The 22,782-nt window shown below is 45.1% G+C and overlaps 1 protein-coding gene across 1 annotated transcript in view; it reads left to right on the top strand.

Moving 5' to 3' along the window:
- col16a1 (collagen, type XVI, alpha 1) overlaps window positions 1-22,782 on the top strand; it is a gene marked incomplete at its 3' end in the record, with an annotated part of 565,824 nt that overhangs the window by 111,610 nt on the left and 431,432 nt on the right. Inside the window, exons 10-12 of the mRNA XM_059954228.1 lie at window positions 2,627-2,653; window positions 13,741-13,758; window positions 14,398-14,433. Coding sequence (XP_059810211.1) covers window positions 2,627-2,653; window positions 13,741-13,758; window positions 14,398-14,433 — 81 coding nt within the window. The remainder of the gene's footprint in view (window positions 1-2,626; window positions 2,654-13,740; window positions 13,759-14,397; window positions 14,434-22,782) is intronic.

Below are 22,782 nucleotides of genomic sequence, written 5' to 3'. Positions count from 1 at the left end.
CAGTGGGTACCCAGGGTGAATATCTGGGTGTGGAATTCCACAGTGTCTGCCCAGGTGAATGTCTGGGTTTGGAATTCCCCAACAGCTCTGCCCAGGGTCAATGTTGGGGTATGGAATTCCACAGTGGGTACCCAGGGTGAATATCTGGGTGTGGAATTCCACAGTGTCTGCCCAGGTGAATGTCTGGGTTTGGAATTCCCCAACAGCTCTGCCCAGGGTCAATGTTGGGGTATGGAATTCCACAGTGGGTACCCAGGGTGAATATCTGATGTTGTATTGGTGTTAACGCTGCCACTCATCCTGAGTGAGGAGTTTGCCTGGGACTGCAGTGTCTGTGTCTCACGTTAGATCCTCATCTGGCCATGTTTTCTCGTGATCTAAGTTCCGGATGGTGAGAAGAATCCGCTAATCTGCAGTGAGCCTCAGAAATGGAAGAGATGCAACATGGTGCACTCCATTTCGACCTCCTTCAGTGGCCGTAGTGAATCATGCGGAGATCTCAATTTTAATTATTGATCAATACAGGCATGGTTTCACTACACTGAAACTGTTTACTGCAATTGGATCATTATTGTCAAATATACCAGATACAATGTAAAGTCCATGGAGGAGAGGGAGGTTGGCTTCTGTTTACAGCCTGGCTTCACCTAGGAGGGGTTGTGGTGGGGCTGGGTGGGAGTGGGTGCCTCTGGTTGAATACAGAGAATGTTCTCTCTTCATCTTATGGAGAGAACAAACCCTTTGAACACCCTCATGAGTTTGAGGAAAGGTTCTGATGAAATGCCAGCTGTTATGTATGGCAGGGGGGAGGGTGGGTTATGACCAAAGAAAAGGGTGGATGGAGCCACTTAGCACTTTAGTGCAAGGGTATTTATTAGGTGTGTCAAGAAAACATACAAAATTAGCAAAAATAAATAAAAGGAAACTGCTAATATTTGCAAAAAGATAAGCTACCAGAAAAAACAAAATATCTCCATACTTATACTTTTGTCTAGTGTGAACTCCTGGCAGTCCTGATCTCTCCCTCCTACTGAGAGTGATGAGTCCTGTTTACTTTGCACCAGGACTTTAATTCCGCACCCAGTTAACTTAAGACTACAGGTGACTTAGAATGTGATGCACTCCACAATGTAGTTACAATCATATTATAAAACAAACAGAAGTATCTACCTTAAATATAGTATACAAAAAACATATACGTGTTTACACATCCCCCATTACCAAAGAAATGGAATATTCTGCAGTGTACGGTGAGAAAGCCAACATAAAGCCAACTCGGTTTAGGACCCGTTATGGGAATGTACTGGAGAATTCAAGTCAAGTCGCTTTTTATTGCCATTTCGACCATAAACAGTGCACAGTAAAAACGAAACAACGTTTCTCCAGGACCATGGTGATACATGAAACAACACAAAACTACACTAGACTTCAGACCTACACAGGACTACATAAAGTGCACCAAACAGTACAGGGCAATACAATAATTAATAAACAAGACAATAGGTACAGTAGAGGACAAATTTCAATTTCAATATAATAATAAATGATGTAGATGTCAGTCTAGTCTCTGGGTATTGAGGAGTCTGATAGCTTGGGGGAAGAAACTGTTGCACTGTCTGGTCATAAGAGCTCGAATGCTTTGATACCTTTTGCCAGATGGCAGGAGGGAAAAGAGCTTGTATGAGGGGCGTGTGGGATTCTTCACAATGTTGTTTGCTTTGCGGGTGCAGCGTGTGGTGTAAATGTCTGTAATGGCGGGAAGAGAGACCCCGATGATCTTCTCAGCTGACCTCACTATCTGCTGCAGGGCCTTGCAATCCGAGATGGTGCAGTTTCTGAACCAGCCAGGTGAGAGTAAGCGTTCGGCACAGACTAGAAGGGCCGAGATGACCTGTTTCCGTGCCGTAATTGTTATATGGTTATATGATGCAGTTGCTCAGGATGCTCTCGATACATCCTCTGTAGAATGTGATGAGGATGGAGGGTGGGAGATGGATTTTTCTCAGCCTTCGTAGAAAGTAGAGACACTGCTGGGCTTTCTTGGCTATGGAGCTGGTGTTGAGGGACCAGGTGAGATTCTCAGCCAGGTGAACACCAAGAAATCTGATGCTCTTAATGATCTCAACGGAAGAGCCATGAATGTTCAGCAGAGAGTGGTTGCTCCTTGCTTTCCGGAAGTCAACAACCATCTCTTTTGTTCACATTCGGAGACAGGTTGTTGGCTCTGCAGCAGCAGTCAGTTGTTGGCTCTGCAGCAGTCAGCAGCAGTCAGTTGTTGGCTCTGCAGCAGTCAGTTAGCTGCTGCACCTCCTCTAAGCTGACTCATCGTTCTTGCTGATGAGACCCACCACAGTCGTGTCATTGGCGAACTTGATGATGTGATTCAAAATGTGTATTGCTGCACAGTCATGGGTCAGCAGAGTAAACAGCAGTGGACAGAATGACAAGGCAATATGTATGTGTGGGGGGGGGGGGTTGTGTATATGTATGTGTGGGTGTGTTTGTGTGCGTGTGTCTGTGTAAGGGTCTGTGTGGAGTGTGTTTACCATGGAAGGCAGCAGGATAAGGTGTGCGGTTTTTCTCAAAAATCAAATTAATTCTGTCTCTCTTTATGAATTTACTGCAGGATGCCGATGGACTGAGCCTACAGAAGGTAATTCACTGAGTGAACTGCTCCAGCTACTCACAGGGGTAAAATAGTCATCTGTTGTAACACCCCAGCGTGAACAGGGGCGACAGAGATCTTAGAGTAGAGCGTACTGAGAGTTTGAGAGTGATTATTCAAGCGATGATTAATTACTGACTGTTACTGGGTCTTGTGGTGAGCACCCGAAAGCTTGTATCTTGTCTCACATGCTTGTCTGCAGAAATCTGCCAAAGCTGGTTATTTGATGGTGGCCCCAATAGATCTGCACATTTAAGGGAGAGGGAGAGGTGACATTCTATTCAACCTGCCAGGTGAATGCTGAGTTGCTTTTCTATCACCAGCCCCAGGAGCCGTAGGTGAGGATGACCTGGCTCTGACCTGCAGTTTCATGGCCTGTGTTCTGTCATCTTGTGTGGAGCCCACAGAGTTTTCACTGATTCCATCTCACCTCCTCTTGTCTTCTGCCCTTCACTTTCATCCAGCAACATCCAGATTCCTGAATCTACCTTTTTATCTTTAAGCCTCAATTCCACATTTAATCAAAACAACACTGTTTGCTGGACAATGATGGGCTGGTTCTTTGTTCCAGTTGTGACACAGGCCTCGTTGTCAGTCTGAGTCCCTTCAGCTGCTGGAATAGGAACCTCAAGCCATGCACCGTGTCCCACTCCTTCACACACTTTCCTATTGCAGCTGAGCAACAATGGGTGAGTTACTAGCCTGGACATCCGAAGCTCTGGTAAGTCAGCTGACTCTCTGTGTGGTAATCAAAAGAGAGTGTGGCTGACTGCCTGCCCAACATCTGTATTCCTTCCCACTGTGAGCTCTTGATGAGTATCCGAGGGGAGGGGGCTGGGAAGGAGGGACAAGCCACAGTATCACTGAAATAAACACATTAGTGAAGTTCTGAGGTTGGATTAAAGCCAGGATAGTCAAAACTAACCAGAGACAACAACATACCAGGAATTAATCTGTGAGGCAATAAACCAGACATTGGAACACTTTGTGCAGTTGTTCTGAACAGTGTGGAAAATTACCAAACGGCAGGTTTGTGTGACCATCAGTAATACTTGGTGTAAACAGGACTGTCTAACCATCAGTAATACTCAGTACAGACAGCTGAACATCAGTAATACTCAGTGTAGACAGGTCTGACTATCAGTAATACTTGGTATAGACAGCCGAACATCAGTGTAGACAGGTCTGACCATCAGTAATACTCAGTGTAGACATAGAAACAGAAAACCTACAACACAATACAGGCCCTTTGGCCCACAATGCTGTGACAGAACATGTACTTACTTAGAAATTACCTAAGGTTACCCATAGCCCTCTATTTTTCTAAGCTCCATGTACCTATCCAGGTGTCTCTTAAAAGACTCTATTGTACCCCCCTCCACCACCATTACCAGCAGCCCATTCCACTCACTCACCACTCTGTGTAGTAAAAAATACTAACTTACCCTGACAACTCCTCTATACCTACTTGCAAGCACCTTAAAACTGTGCCCTTTCATGTTAACCATTTCATCCCTGGGAAAAGCCACTGACTATCCACATGAATAACGCCTCTCATCACCTTATATCAGGTCATCTCTTATCCTCCGCCACTCCAAGGAGAAAAGGCCGAGTTCACTCAACCTATTCTCATAAAGCATGCTCCCCAATCTATGCAACATCCTTGTAAATCTCCTCTGCACCCTTTCTATAGTTTCTGCATCCTTCCTGTAGTGAGGTGACCAGAACGGAGTACAGTACTCTGTTACTACTGGTACAGTACAGTACAGTACTATACAGTACCAGGGTCCTATACAGGCGTAACATTACTTCTCAGTTCTGAAACTCATTCCAATAGTTGATGAAAGCAAATGCACCGTATGCCTTCTTAACCACAGAGCCAACCTGCGCAACAGCTTACTGTGGACCTCAAGATCCCTCTGATCCTCCACACTGCCAAGAGTCTTATCATTAATATTTTGCCATCATTTGACCTCCCAAAATGAACCACTTCACACTTATCTGGGTCAAACTCCATCTGCCACTTCTCAGCCCAGTTTTGCATCCTATTGATGTCTTGTTGTAACCTCTGACAGCTCTCCACACTATCCACAACATCCCCAACATTTGTTTCATCAGCAAATTTGCTAACCCATCCCTCCACTTCCACATCCATGCCATTTATAAAAATCATGAAGAGAAGGGGTCCCAGAACAGAACCCTGAGACACAACACTGGTCAAGGACCTCCATGCAGAATGTGACCTGTCTACAACCACTCTTTGCTTCGTGGGCAAGCCAGTTCTGGATCCACAAATCAATGACTCCTTGGATCCCATGCCTCCTTACTTTCTCAATAAGCCTTGTGTGGGATACCTTGTCAAATGCCTTGCTAAAATCCATATAAAGTAAATCTCTGCCTTCATCAAAGTGTTTAGTCACATCCTCAAAAAATTCAATCAGACTCGTAAGGCATGACCTGCCTTTGACCAAGCCATACGGACTATTCCTTATCATATTATGCCTCTCTAAATGTTCATGAATCCTGCCTCTCAGCATCTTTTCCTTGTCTGACCATCAGGAATGTCAGTGTAGACAGGGCTGACTATCAGTAATATTTGGTGTTGACAGGTCAATCTGACCATCAGTAATACTCGGTGTAGACAGGTCTGACTGACAATCAGTAATATTCAGTATAGACAGGTCTGTCTGACCATCAGTAAAATTCAATATAGACAGGTTTGACTGACCATCAGTAATACTCAATATAGACAGGTCTGTCTGACCATCAGTAATACTCAGTGTAGACAGGTCTGTCTGACCATCAGTAATACTCGGTGTAGACAGGTCTGTCTGATCATCAGTAATATTCAATATAGACAGGTCTGTCTGACCATCAGTATATATTTATTATAGACAGGTCTGTCTGACAATCAGTAATATTCAGTATAGACAGGTCTGACTGATCATCAGTTATATTCAATATAGACAGGTCTGACTGACCATCAGTAATATTCAGTACAGACAGGTCTGACTGACCATCAGTAATATTCAGTACAGACAGGTCTGACTGACCATCAGTAATATTCAGTACAGACAGGTCTGACTGACCATCAGTAATATTCAGTACAGACAGGTCTGACTGACCATCAGTAATATTCAGTACAGACAGGTCTGACTGACCATCAGTAATATTCAGTACAGACAGGTCTGACTGACCATCAGTAATATTCAGTACAGACAGGTCTGACTGACCATCAGTAATATTCAGTACAGACAGGTCTGACTGACAATCAGTAATATTCAGTACAGACAGGTCTGACTGACAATCAGTAATATTCAGTACAGACAGGTCTGACTGATCATCAGTAATATTCAGTACAGACAGGTCTGACTGACAATCAGTAATATTCAGTACAGACAGGTCTGACTGATCATCAGTAATATTCAGTACAGACAGGTCTGACTGACAATCAGTAATATTCAGTACAGACAGGTCTGACTGATCATCAGTAATATTCAGTACAGACAGGTCTGACTGACAATCAGTAATATTCAGTACAGACAGGTCTGACTGATCATCAGTAATATTCAGTACAGACAGGTCTGACTGACAATCAGTAATATTCAGTACAGACAGGTCTGACTGATCATCAGTAATATTCAGTACAGACAGGTCTGACTGACAATCAGTAATATTCAGTACAGACAGGTCTGACTGATCATCAGTAATATTCAGTACAGACAGGTCTGACTGACAATCAGTAATATTCAGTACAGACAGGTCTGACTGACAATCAGTAATATTCAGTACAGACAGGTCTGACTGACCATCAGTAATATTCAGTACAGACAGGTCTGACTGACAATCAGTAATATTCAGTACAGACAGGTCTGACTGATCATCAGTAATATACAGTATGTTTCTTCAGCGGTTTGATTGAGGCACGACTGTGCAAGCATGAGGACATCAGGTAGAAGAGCTTAAAGGAGACAGCGTCATAGAGCGTGCGCTGAGGAGCAGGTGACAGAGTAGAGAGAGAGAGTAGGAGGGTTCTGGCTCAATGGGGCTTTGGCGATTAACACATCAAGGTTGTCTGTGTAGAATAAAGACAGGAAATATGTGTGTGAGGCCAGTGTTCTGTACTGGGTGTCAGATGTGGGAAGTTTGGGAGAATCCAGATAGCCACATCTGCGCCAGGTGTGTCGAACTGCAGCTCCTTAGGGACCGCGTTAGGGAACTGGAGATGCAGCTCGATGACCTTCGTCTGGTAAGGGAGAGCGAGGAGGTGATAGAGAGGAGCTATTGGCAGGTGGTCACACCGTGTCCTCGGGAGACAGATAAGTGGGTAACAGTCAGGAGAGGGAAGGGCAAGATTCAGATGCGAGAGAGTACCCCTGTGGCTGTACCCCTTGACAATAAGTACTCCTGTTTGAGTACTTTGGGGGGGGGGGAACAGCCTACCTGGGGGAAGCAACTCTGCCCACGCCTTTGGCACAGAGTCTGGCCCTGTGGCTCAGAAGGATAGGGAAAGGAAGGGGATGGCAGCCGTGATAGGGGACTCTATCAGAGGGGTCAGCCAGGCAATTCTGTGGATGCTGTAAAGAAACACGGATGGTAGTTTGCCTCCCAAGTGCCAGGATATCCTACAGTGGGAAGGAAAACAGCCAGAGGTTGTGGTACATATTGGTACCAACAACATAGGTAGGAAAAGGGAAGAGGTCCTGAAAAAAGACCACAAGGGGTTAGGAAGGAAGTTGAGAAGCAGGACCACAAAGATAATCTCGGGATTACTGCCTGTGCCACATGACAATGAGTATAGAAATAGATTGAGGTGGAGGATAAGTGTGTGGCTGAGGGATTGGAGCAAGGGGCATGAATGACCTGTAGAAAAAGGACAGGTTGCACTTGAATCCCATGGGGAACAATGTTACGGCAGGGAGGTTTGCAAAGGCTGTTATTGGGAAGAGTATAAACTAGAATTGTTGGGGGTTGGGAACCAAACTGAAGAGATGGAGGAAGAGGCGGTTGGCTCACAAATAGAGAAAGCTTGGAGACAGTGCAAGAGGGAGAATAGGTAGGTGATAGAGAAGGGACATGCTCAGATCAGTGGATTGAGATGTGTCTATTTTAATGCGAGGAGTATTATGAACAAAGCGGATGAGCTTAAAGCGTAGATCAGTACTTGGAGCTATGATGTTGTGGCCTTTACAGAGACTTGGATGGCTCAGGGGCAGAAATGGTTACTTCAAATGCCAGACTTTAGATATTTCAGAAAGTTCAGGGAGGGAGGCAAAAGAGGTGGGGGCATGGCACTGTTGATCAGAGATAGTGCAGAAAAGGAGGACGTCATGGAGGGATTGTCTATGAAGTCACTTGAGTGGAAGTTAGGAACAGGCAGGGGTCAATAATTCTACTGGGTGTTTTTTTATAGACCTCCCAATAGTAGCAAGGACATTGAGGAGCAGATAGGGAGACAGATTCTGGAAAAGTTGTAATAATAACAGAGTTGTTGTGGTGGAAGATTTTAATTTCCCCAATATGATTGGCATCTCCCTCGAGCAAAGGAATTAGATGGGGTGGAGTTTGTTAGGTGTGTTTAGGAAGATTTCTTGACACAATATGCAGATAAGCAAAGAAGAGGAGAGGCTGGGAAATGTACCTAGTCAGGTGTCAGATCTCTCAGTGAGTGAGCATTTTGGAGATAGTGATAACAATTCTATCTCCTCTACCATAGCATTGGAGGAGGGATAGGAACGGACATGTTAGGAAAGTGTTTAATTGGAGTAAGGGGAATGTGAGGCATTCAAGCAGGAACTTAGAACCATAAATTGGGAACAGATGTTCTCGGGGAAATGTACGGAAGAAATGTGGTAAATGCTCAGGGGATATTTGTGTGAAGTTCTGCACAGGTACGTTCCAATGAGATGGAAAGGATGGTCAGGTACAGGAACCGTGGTGGACAAAGGCTGTTGGAAATCTAGTCAAGAAGAAAAGCTTATGAAACATTCAAAAAACTAGGTAACGATAGAGATCTAGAAGATTATAAGGCTAACAGGAAGGAGCTTAAGAATGAAATTAGGAGAGCCAGAAGGGGCCATGGGAAGGCCTTAGCAGACAGGATTAAGGAAAAGCAGTAGATGAAGTGTATATGGGTTTCAGCAAGGCATTTGATAAGGTATCCCATACAAGACTTATTGAGAAATTAAGGAGGCATGGGATCCAAGGGGACATTGCTTTGTGGATCCAGAACTGGTTTGCCCACAGAAGGCTAAGAGTGGTTGTAGACAGGTCATATTCTGTGTGGAGGTCGGTGACCAGTGGTGTGCCTCAGGGATCTGTTCTGGGACCCTTAATCTTGGTGGTATTTATAAATGACCTGGATGAGGAAGTGTAGGGATTGGTTAGTAAGTTTGCTGATGACACAAAGGTTGGAGGTGTTGTGGATAGTGTGGAAGGCTGTCAGAGGTTACAGCGGGACAGTGATAGGATGCAAAACTGGGCTGTGAAGTGGCAGATGGAGTTCAACCCAGATAAGTGTGAGGTGGTTCATTTTGGTAGGTCGAATATGATGGCAGAATATAGTACTAATGGTAAGACTCTTGGCAGTGTGGAAGATCAGAGGGATCTTGGGGTCCAAGTCCATAGGATGCTCAAAGCAGTTGTGCAGTTTGATGCTGTGATTAAGAAGGCTTATGGTGTTTTGGCCTTCATCAACCGTGGGATTGTGTTTAGGAGCCGAGAGGTAATGTTGCAGCAATATAGGACCCTGGTCAGACCCCACTTGGAGTACTATGCTCAGTTCTGATCGCCTCACTACAGGAAGGATGTGGAAAACATAGAAAGGGTGCAGAGGAGATTTATAAGGATGTTGTCTGGATTGGGGAGCATGCCTTATGAGGATAGGTTGAGTGAACTCAGCTTTTTCTCCTTGGAGTGACAGGGATTGAGAGGTGACCTGATAGAGGTGTACAAGATAATGAGAGGCATTGATCATGTGGATAGTCAGAGGCTTTTTCTTAGGGCTGAAATGGCCTGAGGGCATGAGCGGGCACATTTTTTGAGGTGCTTGGAAGTTGGTACAGGGGAGATGTCAGGGGTCAGTTTTTTTACTCAGAGTGGTGAGTGCGTGGAATGGGCTGCCGGCGATGGTGGTGGATACGATAGGGTCTTTTAAGAAATTCCCAGATAGGTACATGGAGCTTAGAAAAATAGAGGCTTAAGGATATCCCTAGGTAATTTCTCAGGTAAGGATATGTTTGGCACAACGTTGTGGGCTGAAGGGCCTGTATTGTGCTCTAGGTTTTCTGTGTTTCAATGGACCAGTCTCACTGACCATCAGTAATACTCGGTGTAGACAGGTCTGGCTATCAGCAATACTCAGTGTAGACAGGTCTGACCATCAGTAATACTCGGTGTAGACAGGTCTGACCATCAGTAATACTCGGTGTAGACAGGTCTGACCATCAGTAATACTCAGTGTAGACAGGTCTGACCATCAGTAATACTCAGTGTAGACAGGTCTGACCATCAGTAATACTCAGTGTAGACAGGTCTGACCATCAGTAATACTCGGTGTAGACAGGTCTGGCCATCAGCAATACTCGGTGTAGACAGGTCTGACCATCAGTAATACTCAGTGTAGACAGGTCTGACCATCAGTAATACTCAGTGTAGACAGGTCTGACCATCAGTAATACTCAGTGTAGACAGGTCTGACCATCAGTAATACTCAGTGTAGACAGGTCTGACCATCAGTAATACTCAGTGTAGACAGGTCTGACCATCAGTAATACTCGGTGTAGACAGATCTGACCATCAGTAATACTCAGTGTAGACAGGTCTGACCATCAGTAATACTCGGTGTAGACAGGTCTGGCTATCAGCAATACTCGGTGTAGACAGGTCTGACCATCAGTAATACTCAGTGTAGACAGGTCTGACCATCAGTAATACTCAGTGTAGACAGGTCTGACCATCAGTAATACTCAGTGTAGACAGGTCTGACCATCAGTAATACTCAGTGTAGACAGGTCTGACCATCAGTAATACTCGGTGTAGACAGGTCTGACCATCAGTAATACTCCGTGTAGACAGGTCTGGCTATCAGTAATACTCAGTGTAGACAGGTCTGACCATCAGTAATACTCAGTGTAGACAGGTCTGACCATCAGTAATACTCAAGAGTAGACAGGTCTGACCATCAGTAATACTCGGTGTAGACAGGTCTGGCTATCAGTAATACTCAGTGTAGACAGGTCTGACCATCAGTAATACTCAGTGTAGACAGGTCTGACCATCAGTAATACTCGGTGTAGACAGGTCTGACCATCAGTAATACTCAGTGTAGACAGGTCTGGCTATCAGTAATACTCAGTGTAGACAGGTCTGGCCATCAGTAATACTCCGTGTAGACAGGTCTGACCATCAGTAATACTCAGTGTAGACAGGTCTGGCTATCAGTAATACTCGGTGTAGACAGGTCTGGCCATCAGTAATACTCAGTGTAGACAGGTCTGGCCATCAGTAATACTCAGTGTAGACAGGTCTGACCATCAGTAATACTCAGTGTAGACAGGTCTGACCATCAGTAATACTCGGTGTAGACAGGTCTGACCATCAGTAATACTCGGTGTAGACAGGTCTGACCATCAGTAATACTCGGTGTAGACAGGTCTGACCATCAGTAATACTCGGTGTAGACAGGTCTGACCATCAGTAATACTCCGTGTAGACAGGTCTGGCTATCAGTAATACTCAGTGTAGACAGGTCTGACCATCAGTAATACTCAGTGTAGACAGGTCTGACCATCAGTAATACTCAAGAGTAGACAGGTCTGACCATCAGTAATACTCGGTGTAGACAGGTCTGGCTATCAGTAATACTCAGTGTAGACAGGTCTGGCTATCAGTAATACTCAGTGTAGACAGGTCTGACCATCAGTAATACTCCGTGTAGACAGGTCTGACCATCAGTAATACTCAGTGTAGACAGGTCTGGCTATCAGTAATACTCGGTGTAGACAGGTCTGGCCATCAGTAATACTCAGTGTAGACAGGTTTGGCTATCAGTAATACTCGGTGTAGACAGGTCTGACCATCAGTAATACTCAGTGTAGACAGGTCTGACCATCAGTAATACTCAGTGTAGACAGGTCTGGCTATCAGCAATACTCAGTGTAGACAGGTCTGGCCATCAGTAATACTCGGTGTAGACAGGTCTGACCATCAGTAATACTCGGTGTAGACAGGTCTGACCATCAGTAATACTCAGTGTAGACAGGTCTGACCATCAGTAATACTCAGTGTAGACAGGTCTGGCTATCAGCAATACTCAGTATAGACAGGTCTGACCATCAGTAATACTCGGTGTAGACAGGTCTGACCATCAGTAATACTCAGTGTAGACAGGTTTGGCTATCAGTAATACTCGGTGTAGACAGGTCTGACCATCAGTAATACTCAGTGTAGACAGGTCTGACCATCAGTAATACTCAGTGTAGACAGGTCTGACCATCAGTAATACTCAGTGTAGACAGGTCTGACCATCAGTAATACTCAGTGTAGACAGGTCTGACCATCAGTAATACTCAGTGTAGACAGGTCTGGCTATCAGCAATACTCAGTATAGACAGGTCTGACCATCAGTAATACTCAGTGTAGACAGGTCTGACCATCAGTAATACTCGGTGTAGACAGGTCTGACCATCAGTAATACTCGGTGTAGACAGGTCTGACCATCAGTAATACTCGGTGTAGACAGGTTTGGCTATCAGTAATACTCAGTGTAGACAGGTCTGGCCATCAGTAATACTCAGTGTAGACAGGTCTGACCATCAGTAATACTCGGTGTAGACAGGTCTGACCATCAGTAATACTCAGTGTAGACAGGTCTGGCTATCAGTAATACTCAGTGTAGACAGGTCTGACCATCAGTAATACTCAGTGTAGACAGGTCTGACCATCAGTAATACTCAGTGTAGACAGGTCTGACCATCAGTAATACTCAAGAGTAGACAGGTCTGTTTGGCTATCAGTAATAAGTGTAGATAGGTCTGTCTGGTCATCAGTAAGGAGTACTCTGTATTGGCTCCCTCATTTTTGGCGTTACATCTTTGACTACTGAAATTTAATTGCCTGCAAAGCACTATGAATTTTGCAAAAGAAATGAAAAATGTTCCTGCATGCTGTAATGTTAGCTGTTATGGCTTTGCTTTCAGCTACCCTTTGTCCTTGTGTTTAATCACCTTCCCTACACCTCCCTTCCTGATGTGCATACTTGCCTGGATTAAACTGTACTTGTCATGCCCTGCTCAGTTTTGCAGATACAGATCATGATTTATTTCAGGCACCCTTCCTCACTATCAACAGCTTTACTGATTCTTCTCTTGTCGGAACGCTTATTAATCAGGCCACCTATGTTCTCATCCATGTTGTTTATGTACATGGCAAACAACAAAATCGTTCTTAAAAACAAAACTTCCTTCTCCTTTCTGATCCTGGACTGTGTGCTCTTCAGCCCTGTTTTTCAGACCTCTGTCTGTTCCGATCAGCCTGGTGTTGTCAGTGCTCTGAGGAAAGTGCAGAGCACTCTCCAGTGCCCTGCTGGACTCATTACAATGTAATTTGGTTGCTTCTCCATCTGGGCAGGTGCCCCTGCCCACCTTCCACCTCACACCTTTTCGCTTCACCATCCAATCTTCACCTGACCCTGTAGGCACAGTAGCATAGTGGCTAGCATAATCACATTGTAGCGGCAATGATCATTGTTGGGGGTTGGATAAGGAGCTTTTACCTTCTCCCCATGATTGCGTGCATTTCACTTAGTGTTTTATTGTACAATCCATATGACAAATAAAGCTAAACTTTGATCTTTGTGGGTAATATGTTCAAAAGCCACTGTTAAAGTCATTCACTTTCCCGCCAGCAAGGGGGTAGGTGTGAACTAACTCATAAGTTGCCCCATTGACTTTGGTTGAGCCCAGAATCTGCTCTCGGGGACTAGTGAAAGGGTTTGAGACTAGTGACAAGGGAAATATTTTGATATTTTCAGAGATTTATGTTTACACATTTTCCTTTTATATATTTCTCCCCAGGGTGAAGGCTGCATTGAGGTAAGCATCTACCATACCAAATCTCCTGTATTCATGTCCTGAATTCTACTTTGAAAGACTTTAAATCAAATGGTTCAGATAATATTAGGCCAAAATATGATCTGAATGGACCAAACCTTTTCCACTCACTCCATTGTGCAGTGTAGAATCCCAAAGGATTATACTCCTTCCTATTCATTCCAATTTACAGAATCCCAAAGGATTATACTCCTTCCTATTCATTCCAATTTACAGAATCCCAAAGAATTATACTCCTTCCTATTCATTCCAATTTACAGAATTCCAAATAACCAAGATCATCCCATTAACTTCCATGTAAAAGACCCCCATTAGAAGGGTTTCATGTGTTCTCTGAGGGAGAGGACTTCCTCAGGGGAATGGTTTGCTACTGTAAAGGAATCCAGGTCCATGCTGGGTGTATGCACAGGAGCAGTGACTCCTCCTAACTGTGGAGGATGGCAAAAAGAGTTTTATGTACGAGCTGGAGTTTGGTTTATTCTTCTGTCTGTAGAGCAGCTCTGGGTCTCCCTCTCCCCATTGACTATTTTCCTCATGTCATTTACTCTGGCTAGGGTCTTGTTGTTACCTTATTCTGAAAGCCAACTGTCACGAAGTTTAATTACCTTCCTTTTCTTCCAGTGTCCCAAAGGCCAGAAAGGAGAGAAAGGAGATCCGGTGAGTATTAACCTTTTCAACCATTAACAATATTGAGTCTCTGAATCTACAGTCAAAGTTGAGTTTATTACCATCTGCACAAATACATGTGTGCACAGGTGCGAAGACAAACTTACAAGCCTTACAGGCACACCGCGTCATAAAAGAAACATTCACAAGCAGAACATAAATTATGTAGTTTTTTGCAGAAAAGAACGCAATTAGAACAAGAAAGCCCATTTTAGTGGAAAGTGGTCAAACTGGTCATAGTGTTGCTGATCTGTAGTGATTAGGGCTGTGCAGGATGGTTCAAGAACCAAATGGTTGAAGGGCATTAGCTATACCTGAACTTGGTATTGCAGCACTTCTGGCTTCGGGACCTCTTGCCAGATGGCAGCTGGAAGAAGATGGTGTAGGGATCCTTGATGACAGTTCACACAAAATGCTGGTGGAACGCAGCAGGCCAGGCAGCATCAATAAGGAGAAGCACTGTCGATGCTTCGGGCCGAGACCCTTCGTCAGGACTAACTGAAAGGAAAGATAGTAAGAGATTTGAAAGTAGTGGGTGGAGAGGGAAATGCGAAAAGTTAGGAGAAGACTGGAGGGGGTGGGATGAAGCTAAGAGCTAGAAAGGTGATTGGCGAAAGTGATACAGAGCTGTGGAGGGGAAAGGATCATGGGACGGGAGACCTCAGGAGAAAGAAGTGGGGGGGAAGTACCAAAGGGAGATGGAGAACAGGCAAACAACTAAATATGTCAGGGATGGAGTAAGAAGAGGAGGAGGGGCATTAACGGAAGTTAGGGAAGTCAATGTTCATGCCATCAGGTTGGAGGCTACCCAGCCGGTATATAAGGTGTTGTTCCTCCAACCCGAATTTGGATTAATTTTGACAGTAGAGGACAGTGTTCCACCAGCATTTTGTGTGTGTTGTTGTTTGAATTTCCAGCATCTGCAGATTTCCTCGTGTTTGATGACAATTTTTGCCTTCTCAAAAATAGCACCTCCTGTAGATACTGATGATTGTGGTCAGGGATGAATGTATGATATATTGGCCAGAGTCCTTTATCTTATTTCATCCCACAACTGATCACAAGACCATCCCATTAACTTCCATGTAAAAGATCCCCATTAGAAGGGTTTCTCTGAGGGAGAGGACTTCCTGATTACTGTTCATCTTACCCTTCACATCAGTGCTGTTGATCACCTCCCCCCTCACATATCCAGTTCTAGTGCCAGCAGGCAGGCGGCTCATCTGGCTGGTTGTGTGTGCATTGTTGAGTGCTCTAACCTGAAGGAGTCTGGGCTCTACATTGATCAGCTTGACCAGGGCACTGATCCCTGGAAGAGTGAATTTCAAAGATAAAACACTTGACGAATTGTCCCTTTCCCATGTAAACTGCCTGATTAAGCTGCATATTTCACACTTATTGTACTTAGTAATAATAGAACATTAGGCGTCAAACAGTAGAGCTTATTACGGGCTGCAAGGTAATGTAATTGGTGGAAACGCACATAATTCACAGCTATCGATATTGAGTTGGGGTTCCCTTTACATGATGATGTAATTATGTAAAGTACTTTTACCGTGCTTTGTGTTCAGGTTTTAGAGTACAATAAATGTGTTGCTACATTGTTTCTTAAACATAATATGCCTCTGCTGTTTTTATTTTCAAAAACCTATATTGGTGACCCTGATGCTCTAGGATGATTCCAGAGTTATTGAACACTTTGGATAACACAGTCGCTTTGAAGTTGCTGGAGTTTTGGGAACAAATTGCCATCGCTTAGTTTGTACAATTTGAGGCCCAATTTAGCTGCAGAAAATCTTGGCCAACAACACCCAAGTATTTCTTTGTGGTAGTGTCGCTCAGTAACTCTGCGGCTGCAAGAGCGGTGAGTTTCCTAGAACACCTGCCTGAACACAATAAGTACCGATCAGCAAAAACTCACCTTTTACAGCGCCAAACAGTTGCCCTCTTCACCCGGCCTTGGCAATGGTAAGCTTTCAAAGCTAATGGATCTCGCACTCTGTCTCCTGAGAAATCACCATTCTTGTTTTATTTTTTAAAGAACTCTTCATGCAGTGAATACCTGATTTAAGTTCACATAGCACCGACGAAGGACTATAGGGAACTTGCTAGAATGCCTGATAGTCTACACTCAGGTAGGCAGCAATGCATCATTCCTCCTCCTTTCCCTACCTCAATAAGCCTGGTCAGGAAGGCCCCAAAATAAGGACGCCTGTGGTTGCGAAATAGATGACGTCAGGCCTGTACTTTTACCACATTCACTTTGGTCGGAACGCTAGATGTAGCAACTGCCTTGCAGCTTCAATAGTGCTAGCACATCAAGACCTTACAAGTCTTTGAACAATGTGTGTTCCAGCTGCCGGGGTCACCTGCTGTTTATTACGGATACCCTTTCAGGGTGATGTTTCCTGTGTGACATGGTTTCTCAAGTGAATGTACTGCCAGCATTGCCTGTGGTTGAGAAGGCAAAGAATGATGAAACTTCGCTGGAGGCCACCAACAGCAGCAGGATCCAGATTTATGGGATACGATGGGTGACGTTCTACTTCAGTGGGCAACGTTACACATGGGACTTTGTCCTGGCTAAAGTGGCTAGACCTCTGCTCAGTACAGATTTCCTGTGCCCAAGAATTATTAGTTGATCTTAAGAATTGCAGGCTTGTTGACAAGGATTTTGGGCTGTTCGCCCAGTAATGCCCACAACAATTCTGTCAAGCGCAAGCACCTCTGCATTTGAGTTCAGTTGACTGCTTGGTGAATTCCCAAATCTCACCAAGCCCACATTCTCCACTACAGTAACAAAACACATTTTTCTAACTGGCCTTCACACATAGTCTGGAACTAGAAAAGTTGGCAACTGTAAAGGCTGAGTTTGCCAACATGGAAAAACTTGGCATTGTGCACCAGTTGAATAGGCCCTGGGCTTCACCCGTCCACATAGTCCTTGCGTCCGATGCTGCTATGTGGTGATTACCAATGCCTTAACGACGCCACAGCCCCTGATTGTTACCCGGTCCCACACATCCAAAGCTTTTCTGCATGTTTGGCCAGAAAGTTAATTTTTTCTAGTCACTCTAGTTAGGGACTACCATCAGGTCCCTGTGTGCTCAGAGGACATTCTCAAAACGGCTGTGACAACCCCATTTGTCCATGCTTCCTTACTTTCTCAATAAGTCTTGCATTGGGTGCCTTATCAAATGCCTTGCAGAAATCCATATACACTACATCAACTGTTCTTCCTTCATCAATGTGTTTAGTCACATCCTCAAAAAAGTCAATCAGGCTTGTAAGGCATGACCTGCCCTTGACAAAGCCATGCTGACTATTCCTAATCAAATTATACCTCTCCAAATGTTTATAAATCCTGCCTCTCAAGATCTTCTCCATCAACTTACCAACTACTTAAGTAAGACTCACTGGTCTGTAATTTCCTGGGCTATCGCTACTCCCTTTCTGGAATAAGGGAACAACATCTGCGAACGTCCATACCTCCGGAACATCTCCCTTCCGCTTTGATGATGCAAAGATCATCGCCAGAGGCTCAGCAATCTCCTCCCTCGCCTCCCACAGTAGTCTGGGGTACATCTCATCTGGTCCCAATGACTTATCCAACTTGATGCTCTCCAAAAGCTCCAGCACGTCCTCTTTCTTAATATCTACATGCTCAAGCTTTTCAGTCCACTGCAAGTCATCACTGCAGTCACAAAATCCTTTTCTGTAGTGAATACTGAATTAATGTATTTATTAAGTATCTATGCTATTTTCTCATGTTTCATACACACTTTACCCACTGTCACACTTGATAGGTCCTATTCTTTCACATCTTATCCTCGTGCTCTTCACATACTTGTAGAATGCCTTGGGGTTTTTCTTAATCCTGCCCACCAAGGCCTTCTCATGGCCCCTTCTGGCTCTCCTGAGTTCCTTCTTGAGATCCTTCCTGTTAGGCTTATGATCTTCTAGATCTCCAACATTACCTAGCTCTGAACCTTTTGAAAGCTTTTTTTTCTTCTTGACTAGATTTACTACAGCCTTTGTACACCACAGTTCCTATACCCTACCATAACTTCCCTGTCTCGTTGGAATGTACCTATACAGATCTCCACACAAATATCCCTTGAATATCTGCCACATTTCTTCCATACCTTTCCCTGAGAACATCTGTTTCCAGTTTAAGCTTCCAAGTTCCTGCCTGATAGCCCCATAATTCCCCTTACTCCAGTTAAACACTTTTCTAACTTGTCTGTTCCTTTCTCTCTCCAATGCTGTTGCAAAGGAGATAGAATTATGATCACAATCTCCAAAATGCTCTCCCACTGAGAGATCTGACACCTGACCAATTTCATTTCCCAATACCACATAAGTACAGTCTCTCCTCTTGAAGGCTTATCTACATATTGTGAAGAAACATTCTTGAATATGCCTAACTCCACCCCATCTGAACCCCATGCTCTAGGGAGATGCCAATCGATATTTGGGAAATTAAAATCTCCCACCCGACGACTCTGTTATTATCAAACACGAGGAAATCTGCAGATGCTGGAAATTCAAGCAACCCACACAAAATGCTGGTGGAACACAGCAGGCCAGGCAGCATCTATAAGGAGAAGCACTGTCGTCATTTCGTGCCGAGACCCTTCATCAGGACTCTTATTATTACACCTTTCCAGGATCTGTTTCCCTATCTGCTCCTCAATATCCCTGTTACTGCTGGGTGGCCTATAAAACACACCCACAATGACTCTGTAGACAATCCCTCCATGACATCCACCTTTTCTGCAGCTGTGACACTATCTCTGATCAATTGTGCTGCGCCCCCACCTCTTTTGCCTCCCTCCCTGTCCTTTCTGAAACATCTAAAACCCGGCACTTGAAGTAACCAATCCTGTCCCTGAGCCATCCAAGTCTGTAATGGACACCACATCATAGGTCCAAGTACTGATCCAAGCTCTAACCTCATCCACTTTGTTAACAATACCCCTTGAGTTAAAATAGACACATCTCAAACCTTCAGTCTGAGTGTATCCCTTCTCTGTCACTTGCCTATCCTCCTTCAGACATTGTCCCCAAGCTCCCCTATTTGTGAACCAACCACCTCTTCCCCAGACTCTTCAGTTGGGTTCCCAACCCCCAGCAATTCCAGATTAAACTTTCCTCAGTATCTTAGCAAACCTCCCTGCCAGGATCTTGGACCCCTGGGATTCAAGTGCAACCCGTCCTTTTTGACACATGCCCTAAAAGAGGTCCCAATGATCTTTCCTTGCCCCTTGACCCAACCCCTCAGCCACCCATTTCTCCTCCACCTCATTCTATTCCTATATTCACTGTCAGGTGGCACAGGCAGTAATCCTGTGATTACTACCTTTGCAGTCCTGCTTCTCATCTTCCTTCCTAAATCCCAGTCGTCTGTTTTCAGGACCTCTTCCCTTTTCCTAGCTCTGTCATTTGTACCAATATGTATCACGACCTCTGGCTGTTCTCCTTCCCACTGCAGGATATCCTGGGCGCGATCCGAAACATCCCGGACCCTGGCACCTGGAAGGCAAACTACCATCCACGGTTCTTTCCTGCGTCCACAGAATCGCCTTTCTGACCCCCAAACTATAGAGTCCCCTATCACTTCTGCCTTCCTCTTCCTTTCCCTACACTTCTGAGTGACAGGGATGGACTCTGCACCAGAGGCATGGCCACTGTTGCTTCCCCCAGGTAGGCTGTCCCCCCACCAACAGTACTCAAACAGGGGTACTTATTATTCAGGAGTACATATTGAATTAATTTTCAAACAGGAGTACATATTGATTGAACTACATTGAGGACAAGGCAATTTATGCATTGAATCACTGCTGAATGTATCAGGCATCATACATACATGCCTTCCAATCCCATGCATCAAATAAATGCCCTCCCATCTTTGCACTACGAGGCTTGACAGACTCTTATATCCCTGTTAGAACCATAGAACATTACAGCACAGAAACAGGCCTTTTGGCCCTTCTTGGCTGTGCTGAACCATTTTGTTGCCTAGTCCCACTGACCTGAACCTGGACTGTATCCCTCCATACACCTCTCATCCGTGTACCTGTCCAAGTTTTTCTTAAATGTTAAAAGTGAGCCCGTATTTACCACTTCATCTGGCTGCTCATTCCACACCCCCACCACTCTCTGTGAAGAAGCCCCCTCTAATGTTCCCTTTAAAATTTTCTCCCTTCACCCATAACCTATGTCCTCCGGGTTTTTTTCTCCCCTAGCCTCAGTGTAAAAAATCTGCTTGCATTCATTCGATCTATGTCCATCATAATTTTATATACCTCTATCAAATCTCCCCTCATTCTTCTATGCTCCAGGGAATAAAGTCCTAATCTATTCAACTTTTCTCTGTAACTCAGTTTCTCAAGTCCCAGCAACATCTTTGTAAACCTTCTCTGCACTCTTTCAACCTTATTAATATCCTTCCTGTAATTTGGTGACCAAAACTGCACACAATACTCCAAGTTCGGCCTCACCAATGCCTTATACAGTCTCATCACAACATTCCAAATTTATACTCAATACTTTGATTTATAAAGGCCAATGTACCAAAAGCTCTCTTTACGACCCTATCTTGCTGCGATGCCACTTTTTGGGAATTTTGTATCTTGTATCTGTATTTTGTATCTCTCTTTTGGAAGAGGACAGCGAGGCTTGAGAGGAAGTGCGGCGGCGGCCATTTTCAAATTGTCCAATTGCTTCTCAGATCGGAGTTCTGAGAGGCGGGACTGCGCAGGCGCGTGAAGGAGGCCCGGGAAGGAGGGAAGATATATAAAGGAGATACTGAGTGAGGTAGTTCTCTTTTGGAAGAGGACAGCGAGGCTTGAGAGGAAGTGCGGCGGCGGCCATTTTCAAATTGTCCAATTGCTTCTCAGATCGGAGTTCTGAGAGGCGTGACTGCGTAGGCGCGTGAAGGAGGCCCGGGAAGGAGGGAAGATATATAAAGAACGCCGCCTTAAGAAGCGGGCAGCGGAGTGAGCCGGGCGCAGAGTGTAGGGCTTGGGCTCAGAGGGCTTAGGCGGAAGAGGGCACAGTAGGCTTATCTTTTAGTTCTTGTATTTTCAGTTATTTGGGAAGTATGAGTGTGAGGGCAGCTTGTTGTTCTCGGTGTCGGATGTGGGAGATCCTGGAGTCTCCGAGCCTCCCGGACGTCCACATCTGCGCCAGGTGCGCCGAACTGCAGCTCCTGAGGGACCGAGTTAGGGAACTGGAGCTGCAGCTCGATGACCTTCGCCTGGTCAGGGAGAGTGAGGAGGTGATAGAGAGGAGTTACAGGCAGGTGGTCACTCCGGGACCACGGGAGGCAGATAGGTGGGTTACAGTCAGGAAGGGGAAGAGGCAGGTACTAAAGTGTACCCCAGTGGCTGTACCCCTTGACAATAAGTACTCATGTTTGAGTACTGTTGGGGGGGACAGCCTACCCAGTGGGAGTGACAGTGGCCGAGCCTCCGGCACAGAGGACGGCCCTGTAGCTCAGAAGGGTAGGGTTAGAAGAAAGAGGTCCATAGTAATAGGGGACTCAATAGTCAGGGGCTCAGACAGGCCCTGTCTTCTGTGGAGGTGACCGGGAGTCCCGGATGGTAATTTGCCTCCCTGGTGCCAGGGTTCGGGACGTTTCTGATCGCGTCCAAGATATCCTGAAGTGGGAGGGTGAAGAGCCAGAGGTCGTGGTACATGTAGGTGCCAATGACATAGGAAGGAAAGGGGAAGAGGTCCTGAAACGAGAGTATAGGGAGTTAGGAAGGCAGTTAAGAAGAAGGACCGCAAAGGTAGTAATCTCGGGATTACTGCCTGTGCCACGCGACAGTGAGAGTAGGAATAGAATTAGGTGGAGGATGAATGCGTGGCTGTGGGATTGGAGCAGGGGGCAGGGATTCAAGTTTCTGGATCATTGGGACCTCTTCTGGGGCAGGAGTGACCTGATCAAGAAGGACAGGTTACACTTGAATCGTGGGTGGACCAATATCCTAGCGGGGAGGTTTGCTAGGGCTACAGGGCGGACTTTAAACTAGTAAGATGGGGGGGCGGGAGACTATGGGAGAGGAGGTTAGTTCACCAGTGGAGCAAGTAAATAGACAGTGTGTGAGGGAGGAAAGGCAGGTGATGGAGAAGGGATGCGCTCAGCCCGAAGATGTAGGGGAGAAGAAAGAAAAGGATAATAAATTTGAATACATTGTTAGGGATGGAAAGAGAGGAGGAGATGGAGAGTATCTTAAATGTATCTATTTTAATGCTAGGAGCATTGTAAGAAAGGTGGATGAGCTTAAAGCATGGAATTGATACCTGGAATTATGATGTTGTAGCTATTAGTGA

This window comes from Hypanus sabinus, chromosome 30 (assembly GCF_030144855.1).
Source record: "Hypanus sabinus isolate sHypSab1 chromosome 30, sHypSab1.hap1, whole genome shotgun sequence".
Lineage (NCBI taxonomy): Eukaryota > Metazoa > Chordata > Chondrichthyes > Myliobatiformes > Dasyatidae > Hypanus > Hypanus sabinus.
This window is presented reverse-complemented; position numbering and strand designations above follow the sequence as displayed.